Here is a 27,911-nt window from a genome sequence, read left to right as displayed (position 1 = left end):
TGTCGCCAAATATTATTTATTCAAATTTATTATTATTTTCTTTTAATTTTTTAAATAAAATACAGTGTGTTGCATATAAGAAACTTTATTTTATATAGGGACATGTATGAAATACCTATGAGACATTGGAAACCGACGTTAGGCCACGATCCACGATGGTTTTAGAAGTTGGCAGTTCACATTAATGCCACTTTTTCACAATTATCACGGGTTTAAGTAAATCAAATTTAAATTAAACTTACAAGATAGCAATAATTACTTTAAAAATGGAGCTTTAAACACTCCGGTATTTTTCAATGAGGCCGGTTTAAGTTTTGAAATATTTTATAATTTTTGAAGAATCTGACTTTGACAAGAGAAAATTATGTCTGTTCTTGTTTGCGGTTGTTCTTAGCAATCGCTATAGCAGCGCCCTACAACGTATGGGCTCCAAAACAATTATAAGTTTTGGCGGCAAACCGAGCATTCCAATCTAAACTTGTTTCCTTTAATTATGTCCGGGACTTAATTTTATATGTCAACTTTTGACATTTTCGCTTAAAAAAATCGTTTTCTAAATTTCAATCTCTGTGTGACACTAATTTTTAAATAAGGAGCCTCGGAAAATATAGATTTAGTCGCCTAATGTTTTTCGTGTCTTGTCCTGGCTGGTTAAAATATGTCCAAATCGTATTTTTAATCATATCTCAATTTTTTCAAATGGAACGAGGGTGGCTCATTGGCATATTTGGATAAAGCATATTTTTTTAGGAATAATTTGGTACCACACACTTGGTATTTCGAGTCAATTTGTTCTTATGAACCGTATGTTACAATTTCTATTCAGAGTGTTCATTTTCTATCGAAAAAATAAAAAAAGTATAGGGGTGAGCCACTTTTGAGAAACACCCCGTATAGAAATTTACCGATGAAAAGTTTTTACTAGAAATGCATAATAGCATAAATAGTGAAGTATGTCTGTTTATACCGGGTGTCCCAGAAATAAGTGCAAGTATTTTAAGGGGGTGAACTCTCCTATATTTTTTGTTTCCTATATTTTTTGGGGGGGGGGGAGATATCGACAAAAGAAACATATTTTCTCTTTATCATTTTTCAAATAAATCCAAAATAATGGAGTTATTTAACTTTAAAAATTTCCAAAAAAATGATTTTTTTGCTAAAATTTTGAGAATCACTGGTTCTTTTCTGGATTTTCTTTCTTGTAAATTTAATTTAATACCTATGTTGCCATATTATCAAGAAATTATGGTTTTTAACAAAAAAAAATCCAAAAAATTTCGAATTTTCAAATTTTTTTTTGCGAAAAAAACCTCATATGGGTGTTTCTGGGGTTGAACTGTATTACCAGTTAAAATACTTGCACTTATTTCTGGGACACCCTGTATAGTTTGTTATTTTATATTTGTTGTTGTGTCAAATTAAATAGTTTTATTAATCACAAGCTAGTTATAAAAAAACCCTCTGGCTAAATTATTATTATTTATAAATTATATAGGATTCTAATGCATTTGTTCGTTCTAAAAATATATAAAGTTCTGGTTTTTCCATTCAGAAATATTCTGTTTGTTATTCTTGGGTGTATTATGTTATTGTTTATCGGAAATATGGCAGATTGTGTTGATAGCCTTGTAATTAACTTGAACCAAATCCAAGATTAATTATAATTTGCATTTGAAACGTGTATTTTAGAGACCTAACAGACGGCTTTATGATGTGTTTATCAAATCTGTATACGTAATAATTTTGCAGCTAAAACTGACCATTAAGTAATAAATTATCGTTTGGTTTTAATTAATTATGTATGAACGAAGTTTGTGCCAGTTAGTTTTCAACTAAATTAAAATTAACTAGTAAAGGCTTTAAAATAACTTCATTCATTTGACGCACTTTTTTTAAGTAGAATACAGTTTTATACTGGGTGCGTCTCAAAAGTGGCTCACCCCTATAACTTTTTATTTTTTTTCAGATAAAAAAAACGAGATTGGGTATGTTAGTATATGACATAAATTAGGATTGATTGACGTATTCAATTGTTTTCGGTTACTTCCTGTTTCACCGGAAATGACTACAACTTTTAATTTTTTTAATGGCACCCTAGGTATTTTTTTACTTTATTCGATAGAAAATGACACTCTGAATCGACATATGTCAACTTTTGACATTTTCGTATATGGTTTATTTGAAATTGTAACATGCGGTTCATAACGACAATTTGACTCGAAATACCAAGTGTATGTGGTACCAAATTATTCGTAAAAAAATGCTTTTTCCAAATATGCTAATGAGCTACCCTTGTTCCATTCGAAAAAATTGAGATATGATTAAAAAACGGTTTGGGCATCTTTTAACCGTTCAGGACAAGACACGGAAAACATTAGATGGTGAAATATATTTTTCCAAGGTTCCTTGATTAAGATTTAGTGTTTTTAACACAGCCATGGCACTCTAGATTGAAATTTAAAACACGATTTTTTTAAGCGATAATGTCAAAAGTTAAAATATAATATGTCATCCTATTCAGAGTGTCATTTTCTATCGAATATAGTAAAAATTTAAAAATCAAAAGTTGTAGTCATTTCCGGTGAAACAGGAAATGACAGAAAACAATCCAATCCTAATTTATCTCATATACTAACATACTAAATCTCGTTTTTTTTTATGTGAAAAAATAAAAAAGTTATAGGGGGTGAGCCACTTTTGAGACGCACCCGGTATAAACGCGTCCATAGTTATATTAAAAAATATTAGAATTTTTTTCAGCGAAATAAATGGATTGGTATGGACGTCATCTGATTTTTTTCTGTTATCGTTTGTAGAAATCTTTCCTGATTATACAGGATTGTTCACCACATACGACACGAAGTATTGTAGCTAAACGATTAGATTTTTACAAATTGTAAGTTTTGGGTTCGTTGAAGGACTATTAGAGCTACAATTTAAAAATAATTTACGAGATACAGAGTGTCCCAAATAAGTAAAAATATTATAGTTGTATTTTTTTAAATTTAACACCCTGTATATTTTTAGATTCTACAATTGAAATAAGGGTTAATTTGATTAAGGTTTATCAAACTTAAACCTTACCGTTTTTGAAATATTTTCAATTTTATGAAATTGCAGTAAAATTTTTAGTGAACAACACTTCTCACTGACATGCGCGAGAAAAAAATCTATACTAGCTCTGATACTGGTGTTGATTTTAAACGTCATGTGGGGTCTGTCAGAAGAACGACTGCTGTTGTAAAATCAAAAGTACTGTCTTGAGTGTTTGACCCGCACGATTTCCAGTCGGAGGAAGTACCATTAGGCGCCATTTGCATTCCGCCTGCATAATAGCCCTCGCAAACCGTGCTCTATGGTAATTAATTCTTTGGGCATTAAAAGATGTAGACCGCCGGTTCTCATGCATATAAAAATATGAAGAAAAGGAGGTTTACAATTGAAGCACTAAAAATTGTAATTTAAAAGTGGCTCACCTCTATAACTTTTTTATCTTTTTTTTAATAAAAAACGACATTTTGTATTATGTTTAAAATGTATTAAAAAGATATTCATCGTCAAACTTCACTGCACAATAATTTTAACAGTTTTTGATTAATAATTCGAACAATTCCAATTTATTTTATGAGTTTCGAAATTTTTACAAATTTAAATTTTTTGTCGTGATACATCCTGTTACTTATATTGTTATTTTTATTTAATAAATTCGTTAAGTATTTTATTTTGAGTTCAAATTAGTAGACCCACGGAATCCGTAACAATATTATAAGAATGATAAATTTGAAATAAATTTTCGAACAAAGAACTTCCATAGTAGTTACTTTCACGACAGAAAATTATATTTGTAAAAATTTTCCCGAAACTCAATGAAATTCAACCTTTAATAACTTTCGAACGGTGAGGTTTACAAAAAAATTGTATGAGACCTTTTTTGTAGAGAATTCAATTTCCTACAAATAATATGAAACGAGATATTTTTCCAAATGGTAGATATCAAAATATGAATTTTTCTTTCTAATAATAAGGAAAAAATAGAAAACTGAAAGGCGGAGGACCTTCCTATTAAAATTAAGAGCTCATACTTGGAGAGAATTTTTTTGAGATGTCTAGTAACCTTTTTTTTTTTCAGAAAATAAGGTGAAAAAAAATAGTCGATTTTTTTGACCCACCCTAATATATATGCGACTTGTTTCTTATAGAATCAGTATTCTGTATCTATTAGTTTTGATGTCAAAGGTTTCATTTTGATGCAAACGTCGTTTAGGACTTTCACCCGTCCATATTTGCCCATTAACCGTTTAAATTAAAAGCCATCGGTTCGTAGGATGAATGACAAACGATGATGGGTTAGGTGCATAGATGTGTGGGTGTGTAGGTAGCGGAAGTAGTTGCCTAATGATCGATGCCGCTAGATATACAGGATGAAATTTCATAAATTGATTTCTCATCAAAAAAATATGGAAAAAAGTTTCTTTAAACATGGGTCTGAAAAATAGCTGTTAAATTTTGATGTGAAACTTCTTCACGCGCGCTGGGAGTAAAAATTCAAGGCCGTGACGCCGTGATACACGAGCTCTAGCGAGATGAAAAGTGGTAAGGATCGCACAATCGCGTAAAACACAAAAACACTTGATTTAAAGCTAAGAAAATCATTATAGTAAACTTGGTATTGTACCTTTGTACCAATATCCTCTGGTTGTGTGCTAGGAAGTAAATTTTCATGCATATTCTCATCGATAGGTTTGTAGCTTCTGAATAACCGTCTAGGTAAAGCATCTAGCTCATTTGCTAGTTCAGAATTAGAATTATTAGAGCTAAGCAACTCGCATTTTCATTGGAGGACATTGTCATATTTATTTCAAACCAATAATCAACGAGAATATTCGTATAATTTAACAAAATTACTGGAAATCACTATAAATAATGAACAAAACATGTAAACAAAAACGGACCACACGAATTGCTGGTTAGGATCAAAATTTCTTCTCTTTTTAAATAAATTTTAAGGTGCGTTAACATTATTAGGCATTTGCTTAGACAAGGAAAGAGAGGGGACAGGTAACACATCGAAAAAAGACGGCGTCAGCGATGGCTATGAAATGAAGATCGCTGTCATTTTATATGTAAAATTATATGGTGAATGTCGTCTATCGTCATTTACAAGCCAACTGGACGTCGTTTTTTTCGATCATACGGTATAATAATGAATCTAGCCAATCCGCTTTACACTTGCGTACGGATTCAATGAATAATGTAATTTTTAATATTTGTTACCTTCAGTCATAAGAATATCCTAATTTTCCACAAAAAAATAAACAATTCTAGAAGCTTTGTGTTATTTTATTTATTTTTAAATTTTTATTAATTACTCACTGAAACTATTAAAATACACCTAAATTAGCAAACTTTTTGAAAGAATATTTAAAAAAATGTACATTTTATGACCACATAACAAAAGTTGTGTATCAATTTTTACCTGTGAAATGTAATTCCAGCCACTTTTTTCTCGCTTCGGCCTTTGCAGCTATACGCTGAACATCTCACCATACTAAACAACACAGTTTATAAATTTAAAACATAACAGTTGTCACAAAAAACATAGAAATTCCCTCGGTGTCACCTCGAAATCTTGTCACCAAAGTATGGCCGCCGATCGAATTTTGGCCTCACTAACCGATCACGGGAGAATATGCTTGTTACTCGTCCCCTCTCTTTCCTTGTCTAAGGGCATTTGCATAACAGTGTGTATTTTGGGTGGTGTTCACACAAAATTTGCAGGCTATTGAGGTAACAGGAAATGTACAGATTACAGAAATAAATTGAAAATAATATTTATATTATAATAAACATTATAATATGTTACTTTTCCAAACATGTCCTTCAAATACGTAAATTAAAATTTCTTTCTTGGAACAAACCTTATGTTATTTCTAGTAATAACAGCTTAATTTTTTAATGGTTTACTTTTTAAAATTATTATCTTCATTGTTGTCTTAGTCGTCTTAGACAAATTACATTCATTATTATACATTTTTTAGCAAAAAAAACACTTTATTTCTCGAAGATCCTATGTAAATATATTGGTTTTATCCTCCCACATCATATTCTCTATAAGGTACTGGTTGATATTTCATATTTTTAAGGATTTTCCGTATATGTTAATAGATAAATTAACAACAAACATTATTATTATTTATTTACCATACAATTTTAATGCTTTTAGAACGTTCTGGCAAAACAAATAAGGAGATGCGAAATTACCGATAATTTATGTTTAATTTTAAAAGCAAAGAACCGCATAATTGTATCAGAGGCTATAATCTGTTTTAAACTATTAATATTAATAATACAGAGCCCCAGGAGACAGTTCCTGTGCCACAACTTCTAATTATTAAGCCGTCAGGCAGATTATTTTTAATATGCAACAAAATGAATTTGAATTTATTAATATTTTATGAGTAAGTAGTAGTTTTGTAGCTATCTGCATCTGTATCAGTTCGTTTTTTTTTCTTTTTTTTTTGAAGAGCAATTTGCATGATATTTTCACGGTGAAGGGGTCTGTAATTATTGTTTATCTCCACAGTTTACTGTAAAATTTGTGAAAATGTTGATACGGTATAGGGATGTATAATTATATCGATATCTCAAAAATACGATAAATAGATCGACAATTTTTATTATTTGTTTTTATATATTAGCATTGATGAAGAATTGAGAAGATACGCAATCTCTAATGGGCGAATTTGCGACAAGGCTGATTTGATTTCTCCTTACGTCTCAAGTGCTGTACGGTGGAGACACCAATCGTTCTGCGGTCAACGCATAAAATACTTATTTTCTCTAATTCGACCAGCGAAGGCATTTCGAAGACGGTGTGGATCTGAAAGCGGCAAAAATGTGTAATATCTGTAATAGGTTTGACGAAAATATCTTTGGATGAAAAATTCGCATTTATTTATTGAAAATTTATTCGTGTTGAACATAGAATAAACAATAAAAATAAAAATTCTTTTATAGATACTGAATATTTCGTATAATCGAAAAAAAAATCGTTTAGTTGGCTTGGAAATGACAATTATTGCCATTTACCATGATATTTTACATATGAAATAGCAGCGAGCTACATTTCCAAGCGAACTCTGACGCCATTCTTTGTTTAATCGTATAATATTTTATTAAATTGTTTAATGACAGAAAATCCGTATAATTAACGTACTGTACCCAAAATCCATAAATTTACGAATTAATCTGTAGTTCTTGCGAAGTACGAAGTAATCTGGCAACACTTACGAAGTAATCTGGCAACACTGTCTCCAGCAACCATTTACTCTCAGCGCGCAGCGGCGCAGTGCTAAACTAAATCTCGGACAGGCTGACTAGCGAATATCGCCAGCTACATCTTGGACAGGTTTTGTGCCACGAAATCGACCATAAGGTTGCGCGCCTTTTTATTTTTTCAATCAACAGTATTACTGATTATTCTTCCAATATCTTGACTAGGTTCATCAAGTTTAACTATTTTTAACAAAGTTTAACTATCGAAGATTAAAAAAAAATCGATACTTTTTAAATATTAACATCTCTAATACGTACTTTTATTACCCTTTGTCTGCGTTTTATTTCTATTTAAAACCGTGTTTGTAACATTTTTAGAAGTGGGCGTTGTTATTCAATACCGAAAAAAACATGCCTCGTGCTGGTTTTGTTCTGAAACGAACAATAGGCATATATTATTATTGCACTGTGACAAATAAGCATAATGTCACGTATGGTGTGAAAGTTCTTGACCTCATATTTTCTTTTTTTTTTCAGGCTGGCGATAATCACCATTTCCACCCGACGTGCGCTAGGTGTTCCAAATGCGGTGACCCTTTTGGTGATGGCGAAGAAATGTACCTTCAGGTAATTTATATACAGGGTGCTACAGATTCGAGGTACGAGCATTAGTATCTCGGCAACCGTTAAATTGGGACAAAGTTGCGTTTTGGGATGTTCACCAAGATGCCATCAAAAAAGTTCAATAAAATTGAACGAAAAATAAATTTGTGCACTAGGGAGGGTGTTAACCCTTTTGAACATGTAGAGCATTAGAAACTAGTTTGTAGAAGTTGATTTATTTATAATAACTACGATGAATATTAAACATATTATTAGATCGCACACCGAGATTTCAAATTCACAATAAAAAAAGTTAAAAATAATACAATCTTTAAATTGCTGACCTGGATATAATTTATTTGAATCTTCCAATTGGCTGGATTTTCCTTATTCAGTGTTAATTAGCGCTGATCGATATTGTTGTGATGAATAAAATCAGATTAAATAATTAAAAAAAAACAGAGTCGGACTTGAAATAATTTTAAATAATAATTAAACAGTTTTTTGTTGTTAAGGTACCCAAAACAAAAAAAAGTATAAAGTGTGGTATATCATTGTACTCAGGGGACCGAGTTCTTTCAAAAACGGAAATAAAAAATGCAGGTCCGTATTTAAAAAGAATAAGTTGGCCTCTGTATCTCACAAATTATTAGCTAATTTGAAAATCTAAAAATAATGTCAGATAGCCCTAATAAAGTGGCTATGAGAATGTGTTATTAGTTTTTTGATTTTCTTAAAAGTAACGACAGGAAAAAATAAAATTAATTTTCAAAAAAATCCGTTTTTTTCCAAAAAACTCAGCAATCCTTAAAATTTTTAAAAATTTTGTGATGGCATCTTGGTGAACATCCCAAAACGCAACTTTGTCCCAATTTAACCATGTTCGTATCTATTACGGTTAACGAGATACTAATGCTCGTACTTCGAATTTGTAGCACCCTGTATACAGGTCTCCAAAAAAGTCCTATGGGTATTTCGCCACTGTAAGAAAATCTACAAAATAAAATAGTTATTTTTTGTAAACACTGCTGGCGGTAATCCAACGGAGACTAATTATCAGCAGTGGTTTACTAATATCTCTTTCCGTCGTCGGAAACAAAAAAGAACACAAAGAACAAAGAAAAAACTATTTAACATATCTAAATGCAACTTTTCGAAAACCCTTTAGTTTTTTTTAAACAGATACGTCTACAAAAACCGTTGACGTTCTGTTAAAATGACATTATATCAAGTCTCATATGAACTTCATAATTAACAATTAACTACCTGATAACAATTACTTAATTAAGGTAAAATCAAAAAGCTTCAAACCTTCTGTCTGAGTATTTTTAATTTGTTTTTAATTTTTACGTATGTTTATTTATGTTATGTTCTTTAAAATCAAAGAAGCGATTGCCATACATTACTAACGTCTCCAGGTACATGAGCAATACATTTATTTTTATTAGATTGTATTAAAAAAGCCTCTTTTATTTTTCTTTTAGAGGCTATCGCTTCTTTCATTATAATTTTGGCGTTATTAAAATTTATTCTGTACCCTGTGTCCCATGAATGCTGACAAATCTTACATTTGTGAAAGTCACCCTTTCTTAAATAATCTTTATGTTCTTTAATTCGAACATTTTAATATATACAGGGTGTCCCAATATGCCTTGGACATAGAACTGCTATTTATAATATGCCCCAATGGTAATATTTTGATTTTAAAACAGGGAGGTGCGGTGTGGCATCCTCGATGCGGTCCTGGACCTCAAACTGAGGACGGAAGAATACTGAATGGTTCAGAAGGACAGAACGGGAACATCACTGACACAGATGTCAGCACTAGGGAGTTCGACAGACATAGTACCAGTGGTGCTAGCGAGTTACAGGTATAAATCACTGATGCCTAGAGAAAAAAACATGAGATTTATGTATATTTGTACCAATCAGTAGTTCATTTGTACTTGAATATTTTTTATAGTACAATTTTTAATTTATTTATTGTAGAGTCTTCTGTTGAATTTATCACATTATTTTCACATTTTTAGCATAAAAAATCATTTTTTTGTTATTTTGCACGTTTTTTTTGTTATTTTTTTCAGTTTTCAATGAGATCACGTACCCCTAGTTTAAATGGCTCGTTATATAGTCCCACAAGCATGCATAGGAAGGTTTGTTTTATTTGTTTTTTATTAGATCATTTTTTTGTACACTTTATGCACTGCTTATTCAATATCCAGCTGTGGCCTTGAATTGAAGCTGTGAATTGAAGCTGTGAATCGTAGTTTCTGACATTTCTTATGCCATCAGAAAGTTCATTATATTCTTACTCTCTATCTTCTATAGATATACTTGTCTTTTGCTGATACATTAGACGATGAAGAATACAAGAATAACAATAATTCTTTAAAATTTGTGTAGATATGGAGGTGTGTTTGGGTACTGAATAAGCTGTGCTTTGGTGTTTTAATTTTCTATCTGAATATATTAATTTCATATTAGGAGAAGGTTACATTGGTTCAGGATGCGTACCAGTTTTGTAAAAAATGTTCAGAAGAAAACAAATGCGGGTGGTTATAATGCTTACCTATGACTCAAAATTTATAAAATTACGTACATATTTTTAATAGTAACAAAATATTCTGTTTTTCGAGTGGTTCTTCATACAATCAGCGCCTATTTGTTAGTTGAGTGACATGAATTGCAATATATTAATAAGTCTACTCCACGAAAAATCACTTGGAATCACACAAGAGTAAACTGTATTCTCTTCAGTATCTTTTATTTTATTTCTAGAATAATAAAAGTAGTCATTAACTCACTTGCTTCTAATAAAAGATATTTCAGCATTGAGAATATTTAGATAATATATACAGGGTGTTTCAAAAAACGTGTGCCATCTCTCGTGGGGAGATTCCTCACGTAAAAATTAGATTTATTTTTCATATCAACATAGGTCCGATTTTACTTAGTTTCATAGCTACAGGGTGTTTTTTGATTTATTATAATTTTCTTCCAAGTACTTTTAGTGATTCGAATGAAATTTTGAGGGTAAAATTTACTACAAGTGCTACATATTTTAATGCTAAAAAAGTGTCGATACATTTATCAGGGACGTGCATATTATGGGTTACCTATCACTAGAATATTTTTCCAAAAAAAAAAAACATATGCGCCACTGACTTTGTTATTTTGACATCAAAATTTGCAGGCCGTTTAATGCCAATTAAAAGTTAATTTTAAATTTTTTAACATCCTCTAACTCTAAAACTATGCATTTCCATATCCATGTTTATAGGAACTTTTCTTCATATTCTTTGATGAGGAATTAATGAGTATTTATTTAAAACTTTCGCAAGTTAATAATATATTTTTTTTTGGAGGTTGCTATTAGACTGGGATCAAGGCAAATTAATAAAATTGCGTTTATCTCATCAAGGAGGCCGATATCGCCAAATTATTAAGACACAACTTTTAATCGGCATTACACTGCTTACACTATTTCGCTTACAAGAGAATAAATAGGGAGTGGCGTATATGCTTTTTTATATAAATATTCCAGTGATATATGCTATGATATATTGAGTAGTATAACCATACTTGTGTCATGTTTTCGTGATAATTAGTTCTTAAGAACAATCTGAAGAACAATAAATTCTGATCCATTGTAACCACTATCTTCATACATTACTTTTAGTCTATATTTAATAATAATAAGATAAAATATATTTCCGTAGCACTATACTCACAGTACCTATAGAACTCCATCGCCAGGTTTAATATTGAGGGAATACAACAAATCTGGAACTTTAGCTGACGATATTTCAAGAATATACACTTACAGTTACTTGACAGAAGAACCAACTCAGGGTTACTTGAGGAGACCCATCGATCCATACGATAAACCACCAACATCACCACATTTCCACAGGCCTAGCTGTAAGAAAAAATCTGTAACATACAGTCTCACAGATAACGTACTCATCATATATGGTGTTTTTGTATTATTATATAGATTAAGACATGGATCCTATATGATGTTAACTTGCTCTGTCACGCTGTGTAATATTTTCTTTGTGTATATTTAATTTAAAACCTTTTTAGCCCAAAATTCATTCAGATCATCAACCGGTGCGGGTGGTAAGAGGTATGGATCACGGTCAGCCATGAAAGTCTTGGTAGACTCGATCCGTAGCGAGACACCCAGACCAAAATCGCCTCACATGAATAACGAGGAACCCATAGAACTCAGCCATTATCCAGCTGCCAAGCCTCCACAACCTGGGGAACCACCCAAAATTGAAAGAGATGATTTTCCAGCACCTCCTTATCCATACACTGATCCAGGTACTTATATGAGTCTTATTTTGTGCATACCGGGTGCGTCTCAAAAGTGGCACACTCCTATAACTTTTTATTTTTTCAGATTAAAAAAAAACGATTTTTGGTATGTTAGTATATGACATAAATTAGGATTGATTGACGTATTCATTTGTTTTCTGTCACTTCCTGTTTCACCGGAAATAACTACAACTTCTGATTTTTAAATGACACCCTCGGTATTTTTTACTTTATTCGATAGAAAATGACAGTCTGAATAGAATGACATATCATATGTCAACTTTGACATTTTCGCATATGATTTATTTGAAATTGTAACATACGGTTCATAACGACAATTTGACTCGAAATACCAAGTGTGTGGTACCAAAGTTTTCGTAAAAAAATGCTTTTTCTAAATATGCTTATGAACCACTCTTGTTCCATTTGAAAAAAATGAGATAAACGATTTGGGCATCTTTTACCGGCTAGGAAGAGACACGAAAAACATTAGACGATCAAATCTATTTTTCCAAGGCTCCTTGATTAAAAATTAGTGTTACTAGGTCAAATGTATCATATTATGAAATTACTTTTTTTATTTAAATAAAAGTTGTGATATTATTTGTTAATATTTTTACAGCACGCACACAATCTAATCTAAATCTAGATACTACAGGATGTTCAAATAAATTTATGAATTTCAAGTACTTAAACTGAGAAAATCTTAAATTCTTTAAATGAGACAGAATTAGAATTTTAGAATTTAGAATGAGTGGGAGGGGGGTTAATCACTTCGACCTTACAGATCCATTGTGTCCCCCTTTCTTGAATCATAACTCATCATACAGTCCCAGGGCTTTGACAAAAGCCAGTATCTGGGACGGTTTTATAGAGGGTTGTTCTCCATCTCCAATATCAGTCGTACCAAAATTCATGGCACGAATGGTTGTCGTCTCGGCGCACTCAGTGATGAGGTGTACTGGTGTTTCCCCATCTTCCCCACAGAATCTGCATTCGCCGTTTCTTCTTAGTTTCAATCTACTGAGGTGTTCATTGAGGAGACAGTGTCCTGTTAAAAACCCCGTGACAATTCGAAGATTGTTCTTACTCAGACCCAGGAAGATCTGTGATTTTTCTTGATCATAAGCCCTCAGAAACTTCTTCGAGTGTCTTAGACCATTGCAAGATTTCCATTCCAGGTTGCGGATGGAATCTTCCAAGTTCTTGAGTTCCGCCTTGAGTTGGTTACCACTTGGAAAGCAGAACGGTTCTGGTCCAGTTAGTGGAGTGTTCGCTCCTTTCCTAGCTAGATTATTTGCTTTTTCATTATCTTCTATCCCTTGGTGAGCAGGAGGACTTTGTTTTCTTTGCCTAATTTATTCAGCTTCTCTATGCATTCTTTGACCAATTTCGAATTGATTGATACTGAGTTGATCGCCTTTAACGCTGCTTGACTATCAGACAAGATGGCTATTTCTTGTTTCCGATAGTTCCTATCTAAGATAAGTTGTACGCATCTCTCGATAGCGTAGATTTCTGCCTGTAGGATACTAGGGTAGGTGCCCATTGGTTCGGAGTAATTAGCTCTCGGTCCAAACACTCCGATCCCTATTCCCGTATTGGTGGTAAATGAGACAGACACCCAATATATTCTATTTTTTTCCTAATAGATTGTACAGAACTCTTCAACTTTTATTACACATGGAATGTTTATTACTGACTCAACGTGTATTTTTTCATTTATTCAGTATATTATAATTCATAAAAAAACCTTTAGTAGTTCAAAAGTATCGTATTTTAAAAATAGGAATTTGAATTTTAACACGTTTATGATTTCAAAAAGAGTTTTATTCCAGATTTCATCAAATTATTATAGGTTAAATGAGCATATTTTACTATATTTTTATTGATTTGTATTTTATTTGCTAGAACGTAGAAAGAGATGGTCAGACTCGTACAAAGGCGTGGGAGAATCTGGAGACGAAGACGAAGTAGATGGACTCACGGAAAAGGAAATCGACGACAAAAAATTAAAGAAGGAAGAACAAGAACTTAGTAAAATTGCTAGCGGTATCGGGAAAGTGTTTTTGAAGAACGTCAAGGAGAGAGAAAAGATCAAGCAGTGGAAAGCAGCCCATTTAGATCCCAGAAATGCATCAAGGTATATACAGGGTGGTCCGAACTGTATTCCGGAAACTTTGGCAGCATATTCTGCAGATAAAAATAAGCAAAAATATTCGTAGAAATGTATGTCCTAAAATGCTTAGTTTCGGAGATACAGGGTGTAGAAGTTTCATTTTGAAGATTGATTTTTCGGTATTATATTGGGAAAACTGGAAATCGTCCGATTTCCACCAAAATTGGTATACACACTATTTTGAGGTCGTAGATTACGAATCTAAACTGTTTTCTTGGCGGTCTCTTTCCGTTTTTCAGAAAAACGGAAAATTATTTCAACATTGAATTTTTCTTTATTTCTGCCCTATAAAGTAATAATTTCATTATATTTTCATTATATTATTGTTTATCTAAAAGCTACACTTGATTGGGGATAGAAAAATATCCAAAATTTTACTGAAAAACACTTTTCTTAACAAAATAACAAAGAAAATTGAGACCAGATGGAAGTTTGACATTTCATATATCCTTCTTTCTCTCTCCTATGTAATGAGAGAGAAATATATTCTAGACCTAATCCAAGAACAGTTAACCTTAGGGCATACATTTATACGAACTTTTTTACTTATTTTTATCAGCAGAATATGTTCCCGAAATTTCCCGAATACAGTTCGGACCACCCTGTATATTTAATTTCGTTTTACAAATCTTTAGCTTGAAATAATAATTATTTTTCTGCTATCTAAAATTGGCATACTTGTTTTAACTACCTAGTTCTTTTAAAATTTATTATAACAAAGTCAAAACTTGTAAATTTTCAAGAAGATAGAGAAAAGCCAAAAAAAATTGAATTAATGACTTGGCATCATAAAAAATGAAAATGAATTGACATAATTTGCTAACATTTTTCTTACTTCTAGGACTCCTTCAGCCAATAAGGAACCAACCTACAGATTGCGCTACGACAACCCCATCGGTGCCAGCCCATCCAGGAACCTAGACCACCCCAGACCATTCGAGGAAGACGATTTTGACAGATCGTTGAGCTGTAGATCATCTTCCATGAGTAGACCCAGTGGTTGGAACTATAACGGTAAGACTCATTACCTTTTTTTTTCTTTTTGATATTTAATTATTGTGAAATTTTACTAATATTTAAACGTGTAATATGGTGGTTATTAAAGTTTTTTTCAAAATTTTTGACTCTCAAGGGGTTTGATATTTTTTGATTTGATGATAATATTTAATTTTTTTGCGAAAAATTAGAGAAAACAAAATTTAAATTTCTAGCTTCTGGTCGAAGTAAAGTAACGGTAAAGGTGAGAGGTGATTTTCGTTAATATAAACGCACTGGCTATAAAACCGCCGGCGGTATTGTTAGTGTATACAGAAAAAAACCGCTATCCGGCGGTATGGTATTTCTATATCTGTAAACGGCGATGGAAAATTGAATTAATTTGTCGTTGACGGCGGTATAAACGTATTTTAACGGCGGTATACTGTATTTTAACCATCGAATACCGCCGAAATGATTTTTTTTTATTAAATTGAGTTGTCGTTGGTATTTGATAACCGTAAAAATTGAAAATCAAACAAAAATTTAAACCAAAGCAATCAAAACACGCTTACAGTGTCTTTTTATTGCTAGAGCTGTAGCTAGACTGCGGTTAATAACTAACTTTAAGGTCCACCAACCGCTAAATCATTACTGTTTTTGAGCTCCTCTGTTCTGACGAATTCATTTCGAAATGATAACAGAACCTTTATTTTTGCATTTCGATTAGGTGATAAAAACATTTGACGCTTGTTTGTTGTTTTCTTATTTTGTACCTAATATGTCAAAAATGTTTACATTTGTATGCAATAAAATGTATTTTTATTTTGACAACTGTACCTATTCGCGGTACTTACGTTGGGAAAAATAATAACATGTAATTTAGTAAAATAAGGGCGGTATTTCTGTTTTCTAAAAATTATACCGCCGAGTATACCGCCGAATGGCGGTATCAACGGCGGTATATTTAGCAACAACCGCCGTGCTTGAAAAATTTACCTCGTTTTTCGCGGTAGTCATGTTAATAAATAAATAAAACCATCTACCGGCGGTATATCTTTCGTCAATTGTCTATATCGCCGGCGGTAATTTAGCCAGTTTGCAATATAAATGTGGGAATGCCATGGATATCGATATTATTACTGATATATTGCATGTCTATTTGGTTTTAAATGAAACTAGGAGACATAAAAATTATAGAATTGTTACAAATTAGGCATGAATGTTTGTCACGACCTTAGATCATAACACAAATAGATACGTGTTTTTATTTCGCCGCGCCGTTTGAAACCGACATAAATTGTTATTCTGACGTAGATAATTGAGAATCTGATTTTTTCCATTACGTTTACATTTACACTCTCTAAAAAGTACTTGTTTGATGCTAAAAAGAAAAAATCATCTTAAGTATCGTATCTATTTATATAATGATCTAAAGTCATCACCGATACACTATAGTACATTCCACCTACTAGTACCAAAACAAGCCGTTCCGATTTTGAACAAAATTGGTACCTTTTTTAAAGACACTTTGCATATTCTTTGCCGCAATTTGTTATTTTTTTATTTGCATGTAGTATAATAGCTGTTTTTTACAAGCACAGCTCATGTTTTTATGTGTTTTTTATCGTTTTTTTTTTATTATTTTCGCACTTTTTCTTTTTTTCTTGTGTGTGCGGTACAGTAGTATCCTCCTTGCGAATGGTACCTAGGCCCGGTTACGGACTAAAATCCAGCACCTTGCCCAGTAGAAATGGATATGTAAGTATGACGGACTTCTAGGTTAGATCGTTAGGTATCTTCTTTTTAAGTTAATTTATTTTAAAACGTTGTATAAAAAAGACCAAGGAAGCTGTTAAACAGTATTTGTAAATTTATACATTAAAGACTGAAGAAACGATTTGAAACACCTTACTTTTCAGTTTTATTGTATTCTTTCTTGTTTTTTTTTGAAGTGAAACTTCTTTACGCGCGCTGGGAGTAAAAATTCAAGGCCGTGACACACGAGCTAGCGAGACGAAAAGTGGTAAGGATCGCATGATCGCGCAAACTGCAAAAAACATTTGATTTAAAGTTAAGAAAATCATTATAATAAACTTGATACTTTATCTGTGTACCAATATCCTATAGTTGTGTGTTAGGAAGTAAATTTTCATAGATATTTTCATCAGTAGGTTTGTAGCTTCTGAATAACGATCTAGATAAAGCATCTAGCTCAGAATTAGAGTTATTAGAGTTAAGCAACTCGCATTTGTTTGAGGATATAGTCATATTTATTTCAAATCAATAATCAACGAGAATATTCGTATAATCTAACAAAATTACTGTAAATCAAGATAAATAATGAGCAAAACACGTAAACAAAAATAGACCACACGAATTGTTGGTTAGGTTCATAATTTCTTCTCTTCCTAAATAAATATTAAGGGGCGTTGACATTATTAGGCATCTGTATAAAAGTGTGTATTTTGGGTGGTATTCCACAAAATTTGCAGGCTATTGAGGAGACAGAAAATGTACAGATTACAGAAATAAATTGAAAATGATATTTATATTAAAATAGCATTATACAGACCGGACCACCGTAGTAGTAACATAGGCAAAGCCGGACGAATTAGCGTATACCTGTCCGCCGGATAAAAAGCAAGCGAAAAAATGCGATAAAATAAAAATAGGTAGATATGTGATAAGAATGTTTCTGAATTTGTATTTATTCGTGTTTTAATAGCCAAAACGAATTCATAGATTCTCGCGACAGCTCTCGTGTAAAATTTATTTTTTAAGTAAAATAATGGATGTTTACGAAGTTCGTGAGAAAATTCAAATTGTAAAATGGTATTTCCAAAATAGGTCTTATCGGGATATACAAACAATTTTTCCACAAACTTTTGTAAACAGGTCAATTCCATCTTTACCTACTATATCAAGAGTTATTAATAATTTTGAAACGCATGGGTGCGTGTCCCCACAAAAACACAAAAAGCCTGATGTGTTCATTAATGAAGAACAGGAGTTAAACCAAGTGTTCATTTGTGCTACCGCGGATCAAAATCCCACGTTTTCAAGTAATCAAATTGCTGAGGTAACAGATTCTTCACCTAGCACGGTTAAAAGAGTCCTTAAAAAGAATAGATACCGATCGTATAAAGCGCGCAAAACTCAGGAAATTTTCCATGAAGACCAATTTCGGCGTATGGCGAAATTTGAAATTTGAAAATTTTGTGAATCTGTAATGGAAAAGGCCAATTTAGGTGAAAACTTTATTCGGCATATAGTTTTCACCGACGAATCAAGTTTTCATTTATTGAGTCGTCATAACCCTACAGAAGTGCGATATTGGTCTCGGGAAAATTTGCATAGATATTTTGAGGTACGCACGCAATACCCTCAAAAGCTAAATGTTTGGGGTGGTTTTGTAGGAGAGCATATGATTGGTCCATTTTTTATAGAGGGTAATTTAACTATTGCAAAGTATTTGGACTTGTTACAGCAGCAGATTATGCCTAGAATTCGTGAGTTATTGGAAGAAAGATTCCACAATGTCTGGTTTCAACAAGATGGCTGCCCTGCCCACAATGCCCGTATTGTTCAAGAATATTTGAACAATACTTTTCCCAACCGTTTTATTAGTGGATATGGAACTGTTTTGTGGCCCGCTAGATCACCAGATCTTTCTCCCAGTGATTTCTTTTTGTGGGGTTATGTAAAATCCAAAGTGTATGGTCATAATAGGGGTAATAATCTGGATGAGCTTCAAGTAAAAATACGAGAGGCTTTCCAAACTATTAGCCCTAATATGTTAGCCAATGTCAGACGGGGATTTTACGACCGCCTAGGCTTCTGTCTAGCACAAGAAGGTGGTCTTTTTGAACACTTGCTATGACTTTTTTTTATTTAGAATAATATTTTAGTTTTTTTTTATTTTATTGATGTATTTTTTAATTTTGGAAATGAGTTTTGGATTTAGAGAATTTATTTATTTTTAGTTTTGGCTTGTAAACACACTCAAATAATAAATATTTAAGTATTTTTATTTTAAATGTTACCTTAAGTGAAGGTAAACACTTAAAATGAAAATAATAAATACTCGGCACTCCTCGCGTCGTATTTTTAGTTTTATTTAGTATTAGTATTTTTAGCTGACCAGCCGACTAGCCGGCAGTGAATCTCAAGTACGATCGCGATCGGGTAAGCGTAAATTCGTCCGGCAAGTTGCTATGTTACTAGTAGCCTGGTCTTCCCTGTATATGTCACTTTTTTAAGCGTGTCCTTTAAATCCTTAAATTTAATAGCTGTTAGTAAGATGTTTCACTTCAAATCTGCCCAGACAGAGACAGAGAGAAAAAAACATGAGAATTTATTGATGTACTTCCTTAGTCTTTTTAATCAATGTGTTGTTTTTTTGAAACAAAATGAAAAATAAAATATACACACATTTAAACAGAACAATTTTTGAGTCTTGTGACTTGTGAATGATATGCTTGAGTGGAATGTTTTCTTTCTTTTTCTATAAACTAAGAGGTCAGTGCGCAGGCGTGTTGAAGGACTAAGGTGATGATGTTTGTTGCTGTTGTGTGTTCATATGGCTTCTAACATTTTTTATCTTCGCTATGGAACATACTCACCGACTCTTTTCTTAAAATAAGTAAATTTGTAATGAGGGAGAGTTAACTTATGACATCAATACAGGGTGTTTTATAAGTGAATGTTAAAACGTTTGTTGATATTTAAACTTGCGGTGTTGCTGTTTTTAAATTGTTTGTCTGGTTACTTATTACATACGTGCATTTTAAATTCTTTCTTTTAAGCTTTAACTTTCAATAATTATGATACACCCTGTATTGTAAAATTGGATCATGTTTTTTTTCTATAGTGGATTATTATGATTTAATCAATACTTTCTAAAAAATCTTGTTTATTAGAGATCACCTACAAGTGTCCCATATAAAAATGCACACTACAGGGATCGAATCATTGCATTGGAGAGATCATAAACTTTTTAAAAATGTTTATACCGTGCTGGCAACTCTTACTTTTGGGTCGGAATTTACATGTGTGGCAGTAAATCGCATAGGAACCTTATTAAGTCGGAGTGAGAGAAATGCGTCGGTATGTTGTTGCGGCGTTGCCACATTTCTCCGGTACGCCTTTCCCTATCGAGTAAAGTAAAATCACGATGCTTATTTTTAAAAGTAACATCACCAAGTAAAATCACCAAACCGCTTATTTTTAAAAGACTTTTTTTCCGAAAAGATAACTAGATAAAAGTATTAGATATTTTTCTGAGCATCTCAAATGGAATTATAAGGATATTGTTAGGGTGTCCATATTTTTGATTTGGTTTTGATTTTTTCCATTCAAAAATTTAAAAAAGAACATCCATTTACTTTTAGTGCATTGCAATTTTCAGCAATCGTGTAACTTTTTTATTTGTAAAGATTTTCACATGCTGTCTGTGAAGAAAATATAGCGGAAATATTAAGAAAGTTTTTGAAAAAAAACTACAATCAATTATTTCTAATGGATGATCTCGAAATATCGATTCTAAAGGTGCGTACTCACTAGAGCATTTTGGTCCGAACGAACCAAGCGAGCCGAGCGCGCACGGACGAACTCAATAAGGAAAAGATCGCGATGTTCAGAGTGCTTGTTTAGTTCGCTGTGTTCCCAAGTTCAGCTTTATTTAATTTTTATTCGCGTTTTGAATCTTTAGGTTACGGTTCTGCATTCGCTTTTTCCCCTCTGAAACTTGCCAGAAGACTTTCAATTTTTTTCTTTGCTTCTCCAGAAGCACATTCCATGATCTCATCTATCTGCCTCCACGCATCAAACTTCTTAACTTTATTATAGTATAATCCATCCTTTGGATTCTCCAAAGCACTGGATATTGTTCGTAAATGTCTATTAACTGAAGGCACTTTTCTCTATTCCACTCCATTTCAACAATGAAAATTTTTAGCAGCGAATGCTCCGAATAGGACGAACACCATGAACGCAACGAACCTCCGTACCCACTGAACAACGCATCCCCTTTGAGCAAAATGCAAGTACCGACAGGCCGGCGAAAATGTTTGGCGTGCTCGGTTCGGTGAAATTTTGCTCGCGAACACGTTTGCGCGAACACGTATTCACTTGCCAAATTCGGCTCTGCGCGCTCGGCTCGTTTGGTTCGTTCGGAGCAAAATGCTCTAGTGAGTACGCACCTTAATAGCGCGACCACTGTCGAACATCAACTCAATTTCACTTATTTTTACCAAAAGTGCAAGTGTTTCTAAATTGCATTTAAAAATGTACAAGCTATAGGGAAAATTACGACTCGTTAAAAAATAAATAAATATAGTATCACTAGACGTAATTAAATAGTAAAGCTGTACGCATGATATACATCCTTCTCTAGAATTTAAAGTACTGATTGGGTCGATCGATCGACCGCGACGAATCTGCTGTATCCCCTTCCACGTCTCTTAGCAATGTGCACAGATTCTCGGTTTATTTCATACGTTTGGCAACGTTTTTACTGTCTACTCTTTGTTCAGTACATCATAAACGCATTGTGCTTTTCTTACATATGTAAATCTCGACCTAAAACTAACCTTTGTCAGTCCTTATTATAAGCTTCATCCACAACCTCGAAATTAGTTGTTTCAAATATTATTTATACTTAAGAGTGTACGATCATTTACAGTGTCTAAAAAATATAATTAAAATTAATAAAATATTCCAGCAACAGCTTGCCGAAGGCAGTCAGTTGTATCTATAGAAAAGCCTAATAATTGGCTTATAAAACAGTAAACCTTTTATTTTTAACCACAATTTCTCTTGACAGATGATAATCAAAGGCCAAAATTACGTATTAAGTATAATTAGTGGAAAAAATTAAGAGTTTGTTAACTTTTTCTACTAACTGAAAATTACTACTACAAATTTTAACGTTCTGAAGGCTTATATTGAAATTAGAGGAACATACTTCTACGCTAAACGAAACCACTAATTTCGAGGTTCAGGGTTCACTAATTTATTCCTATTTATTCCAAATTCACTAAGAAAAATATATTTTTTTAATTTATAAACAAATATTGCAAGTTCTTTTTTTCTTGTCGACATTTCATCGTTTTCTTTCAATTCTTCTGACATTTTGTTGTTGTTTGGCACGCAGTTGTTAGTGCGCTGAGACATGTCCCAAAACCCGGATATGGTCTGGCTCCCCGCTCTCATACTTTCTCGTCGTCGGCGGGTAGTTACCCTCACATTCCTGTAAGTGTCCTTAGTTACTTTGCGCCCCCTATTCCCTTGTTTTGGAGATTGTACATCAGTTCTGTTGTTTTTAACCAGTTTTTTGTTTGGTTGGTTTTTATTAGTGTGGGGTTTTTGAGTTGCCAATAATAAGGAGATTTTTTAAAATTATGTTAGTTTTTTTACCAATAATTTGGTGCCACACACTGGGTATTTCGAGTCAAGTTGTCGCCATAGACAAACAAATAAAAAGAGACTGACAAATCCCATGGTAAAGAGTGGGACCGCGTTCCCGTAGCGCAACTCAGAATAACAATTTTGAAACCAATTAGCAGGACCATGGCAGGACGTACGTCTTTATTGCTATCTTTCTTTATTATGTGTGCTTTATATGAAAAAGAAAGAGATAGGTATAAAACGTATCGTAAGACATTATCGCACATTCTGGCTGGCGGGAAATTTAAATTAGCCATTATTAGTAGTATTCTTTCATTCTGAAACTGAAAATTTTCACTTAAACTGATCTATTCCCTATACCACGTAAAGGGAACGTGGTGTAGGGAATAAATCAGTTTAAGTGAAAATTTGCAGTTTCTTTCAGAACGAAAGATATACTACTATTATAAGGGAAATTATAAAAAAAGCAAAAATTGTACTGTTTTATAAACATATTTATTTATACATAAAAATAAATAAACTTTTTATAATATAATAACAAAAAATAACAATGTTTATTCTACCCACCTACCAATTTTAAATGCAGAAGAACTGACTGTTGCAGGAAACGATCGGCCAATTTTTTAAAGGGCATTAAAAATCTCATTTTCGAAAACAAACTGTCTAATTGCAATAACAAAGTGAATATCCAAGCAAAGAAGACTTTACGAGAATCATGATCCTGAACCATTTTCAAGTCCAGTTTTAATCCTAAAACAAAAGTAAAATAGGTATATCAATAAAGTTTCTGGTTACTATAAACCAGCTATAAGCTACCTACCCAAAAAAATGAAAAAAATTAATTGTATTAATTTGTTATGTTAAGAGAGGTTCGAAATATTTTTGACACTACTACTTCTATTTTTTTCTTAATAAGATGATAAATTTACTACTTACTTTTATTTTACCGGGTGTCTTTAACATATGTATCTATCAGAGAAAGGGGGTACTAATACATATAAAAAATAGATGATACTGGCTCCTGCAGCAAATAAAATAACAAATAGTATAACCTAAAATTATAAGTAACAAAATATAAATACCTATCTGGAACAAAGGAATTTGTTCCCTATCCATATTCATAAGTCAATAAAATGGAGAGTTTAGAAAAAAGGTAAATCACCAAAAGAAAAATTAACAAACATGACGAATTGTCATGATGTTGTCATGATGACGAAAACGAAAGGCGATTGTTCTAATTTCTATTTAGAAATTACGTTTTATATGGCTGCTTCTTTCTCTCTTGTTATATTAGAATGAGATAGTGGGCCCAATAGACGCAATGCGCAGATCAACATAAATAGAACGAAATTTTACGTTCTGAGTTGCGCTACGGGAACGTTGTCCGTCTCTTTGTCATTTAATTTGCCAGTCTCTTTTCATTTGTTTGTCTATGGTTGTCGCTATGAACCGCATATTACAATTTCAAATAAACCATATGCGAAAATGTCAAAGGTGGACATATGTCGTTCTATTCAGAATGTCATTTTCTATCAAATAAAGTTGAAATATACCGAGGGTGTCCTTTAAAAATCAAAAGTTGTAGTAATTTCCGGTGAAACTGGAAGTGACCAAAAACAATTGTATACGTCAATCAATCCTAATTTATTCCATATACTAACATACCAAATTTTTTTTTATCTGAAAAAATTAAAAAGTTATAGGGGTGAGCCACTTTTGAGACGTACGCACCAGGTATAAAAGATGTTAAGATTTTGGATGTCTTTTTAGAATATTTTAATTTATAAAGGCAAAATCTGGGACAGTAACGATAGCTATGGGATGCAATTGATATATTTTCGAGGTTGTAGTACTTATTTTTTTAGGTAAAACTTGTTATCGACTGGGATATTTCAAAAGCTTATAATTTTTAATAATGGTTTAAAAAAATCTCCTTATTTTTGGTATACAGGTGTTGGTGACATGTGTAGTGTGTGAACATTAAAAGAGGGTTCTAAAAGTCCTACTGTATAGTAAAGTATTATAAATACTCAAAAAATACTCAAATAAAATGTATTCGCTGTAAAGTCTATACTAGTTTTGAAGTTATATCGTTATTTTGGAGTAAATAATATAATGAATCAATAATATCAAAGACTCTCTATAATCATTTTTTATCATTGACCGATCATACATTATTTTCAAAGTTGCCAAAGTAAACACCAATCATATGTTAAATATTATTGATTTAAAATCAAGATTAGGTATGTTTAATTTTATTTCAAGCAAAAAGAAATTAATACCACAGATTAGGTTTACTATATGTATACTTAAAAATCTTATCCCTAATTCGTGGTACGACAATTCTTCTTTATGACGATGTGCAAACGAGTAAAATTTCCTGTGCGAAAAAATAAACTCGCGTAAAATAACAATAAACAGTGCAATAGAGAGATATAGCTAAATCGAATAGCGTGCATGGACGTTAATAAGGCCAGGCGTTATTTCCTTTACGTGAGGTAGTATTAACTCTCTTCATTTATAGTTATCGGATCGGAAAGAATTCTGTTCGCGTCGCGTCCGCTATTTAAACTTAACCTAACTTTGAATTTAAAACTTTGAAGTTGTTTTGTTTACTAGGTATTCTAAAGCTAAAGGGCTAAAGTACTTATTTCCGCTGCTTTATTGTTCAACGTCTGCCAGTGGGTTTAGGGCAACAAGCAACAAATTCTCTTAGAAGGGCTATCGTCATCTGCAGTAAACCTAAGCCTCTTTATAGGTTCTTTAATATTGGAAGAGGTGGAATCCATATTTTGGGCCATATTTATTTAATTAAAACTAATCCCAGCTAAATATCAAATTACCTAATAAAACTAAAGTAATAATTCAAAACAATTCAAACATAACCTAAAATAAAAGATCTCGCCGGCCGGCCCCGGTTGTCAAATACCCGTACATGCCCATTTAAGCAATTTTTAAACGTTATTTAGAAATAGCGCTTGGTGTAATTGATCCGCAAATTACCCCAGGCGGTAACGTTATTAGCGGGTGTTGCGTTAAAAATTGACTCGCGCATATCGTAACCATGATAAGGTACGCGTAAATACTGCATGACGCTATTCGGTTTTCTCATATCTCTCTAATAACTGTGCCGGTCAGGCGCTGTGCACAATTTTAGAGGCTATAAGTGGGCGTGCTATGTGCGCAAACTAGTAACCTAACTAGTGTCCGATTCCGAAAATTGGAACCACGAAAAACAATAAAGAAAAAACAAAGTTTATAATCGGTAATACTTTACAATAGGACTTTATAATGATACATTCTTATACCAGTTCGTTTTTGTTGCTGAAATATTTTTGTGTACAACTTTTTAGAACAAATTTTATGCTGATTATTACTCTGAAGCAATAATTGTACAATAATACAAGTAATACTAGCAATACTAGCAATACAATACTAAGTATATAACTTTTAACTGAATTAAATAATTAAAATAATTATATTGTCTTATAAACTAAAAAATGTATATAAAATTATACTAATACCATTTGAAAACATTTTTGTTGTAGAAAGTCTTGTAGAACAAAAATATAATTTAATTTTTGCCTTTTTATTTTTAATTTTCATCAGTGATCACTAATAATTAATTGATTTTATATATTATCTTTATGTTTCATTGTTATGTATGTTTATGTTAAATAATTTTTGGAATGAACCTTAGGCCTGTGTTAATGTATTTATTTTATTTAATAACTTATGAACGAATACTTGTTATTTAGTTTAAGAAATGATAGCATGCTGTTTATATGTGTGTTTTTCAAAATAGTGATAAAAGTTTACTGTTAATAAATCAGTGTTTCTGTTTTATGTTATTTATTTTAGTTATTAAGTAGAGTATGATTGGATAGTTGTTTTTTGACACAGTAAACTTTTGAGTGATATATTTTTGGTCAAATGAAAATACTGAATTTAAATTGGATATATCTGTTTAAAAGGTTATTACATTGGATAAGACTTCGTACAAAGTTGTAAGACCTAATTATTACGAAATCATAGGATAAGTACTTTACTGTACAACACGAAGGTACCCAATAACCGTATGTCGCATCGTCGATAGTGTTGCCAACTTTCTGAAACAAAATTTCTCGTTTTTTCTAAAAATTCCCACGAGTTCTCAAATCTATTATAGTGGCGACAACACAATACAGATATATTATGTTTTTTAACTGGAAATTTAAAAATTTTCCAAAACAAATTTCGAAATACATTTTCCAATTTTTTTTTGCGCAACCCTGGGATGCATATATTAGAAATATTTGCACTTATAGATCATACCAAATAAACTTTTAATCACGTGATTAAGCTTGACCGGCACAGCGTTGCCCAAGCACAATCAAAATATTTTAGAAAACAAAAAAAATTAATTATAAATATATAAACAGTTATTATTTACATCAATAAAACTCACCTCATTAACAGCATTTAAGGGACATAAATGGCTAATACTACCGCTTTCCTGTTCAAAGTATTCTAATAAGGTTGCGATGAGTTTTTTGCAACGACTATTAAGTGTTATCTTTGTATTAAGTGTACACTTCGCACTAAAAGAGGTTCTAAAAAGAACAATGTTCGACTACAGGGTCTGTTACTAGAAAAATTTAATCTTAAAGTATCACAACACAATTTATTTAAACCGAAAACACTGACGTGTTAAAACGAATGACAATGTCAGGAAATAAATAAATAAATGTGGCAACTAGAACCCGGCGCCAAATAGGTCCATGGTTAGCAACAATGCATTTAAAAATCGCGCCCTCGATTACGTAACTAAAAGTTTAATTATTGGTATTGCTATCCATTTTTTTCTTTTGACGACTTTTTACGAACTCTCACGAACAAAGGTTCGTACAAATTTTGATCCAATGTAACCATTACCAAAAATAACTATTTTTCTGTTATATACTGAAGACAAGTGTATTCATTATGCAACATTCAAAGCAACTGTTCCAATTTGAATTCGGTATAGTGTAGGATTTGTGTTTTAATTTAAATTATAATCCACAGGGTGACTATTCGTTTAGCGGGATGGGTGTTAAAACCCACAGTACCGACTTCAGTTGCGGAAAATCAGACAGTAAGTATCACAGGCTTCAAGTTGTTGCTTATT

General features: G+C 32.3%; 1 protein-coding gene across 9 annotated transcripts in view; it reads left to right on the top strand.

The window, feature by feature from the left end:
• LOC115877719 (actin-binding LIM protein 3) overlaps nt 1–27,911 on the top strand; it is a 77,069-nt gene that overhangs the window by 39,112 nt on the left and 10,046 nt on the right. For 5 of the 9 annotated variants that reach the window (XM_030894005.1, XM_030894006.1, XM_030893999.1 and 2 more), the window contains 9 exons: nt 7,813–7,902; nt 9,591–9,749; nt 9,963–10,031; nt 11,598–11,799; nt 11,965–12,207; nt 14,113–14,344; nt 15,222–15,394; nt 22,512–22,609; nt 27,809–27,878. In XM_030894005.1, the coding sequence (XP_030749865.1) occupies nt 7,813–7,902; nt 9,591–9,749; nt 9,963–10,031; nt 11,598–11,799; nt 11,965–12,207; nt 14,113–14,344; nt 15,222–15,394; nt 22,512–22,609; nt 27,809–27,878 (1,336 nt within the window). Of the gene's footprint in view, nt 1–7,812; nt 7,903–9,590; nt 9,750–9,962; nt 10,032–11,597; nt 11,800–11,964; nt 12,208–14,112; nt 14,345–15,221; nt 15,395–17,039; nt 17,117–22,511; nt 22,610–27,808; nt 27,879–27,911 lie in introns of all 9 variants that reach the window. The other 4 variants (XM_030894007.1, XM_030894002.1, XM_030894003.1 and 1 more) reach the window with 3 other exon arrangements.

Source organism: Sitophilus oryzae, unplaced genomic scaffold (assembly GCF_002938485.1).
Source record: "Sitophilus oryzae breed Bouriz unplaced genomic scaffold, Soryzae_2.0 scaffold_1498_pilon_pilon, whole genome shotgun sequence".
Taxonomy (NCBI): Eukaryota; Metazoa; Arthropoda; class Insecta; order Coleoptera; family Curculionidae; genus Sitophilus; species Sitophilus oryzae.
The sequence above is the reverse complement of the archived record's forward strand: the minus strand, read 5'-3'. Positions and strand labels throughout refer to the sequence as shown.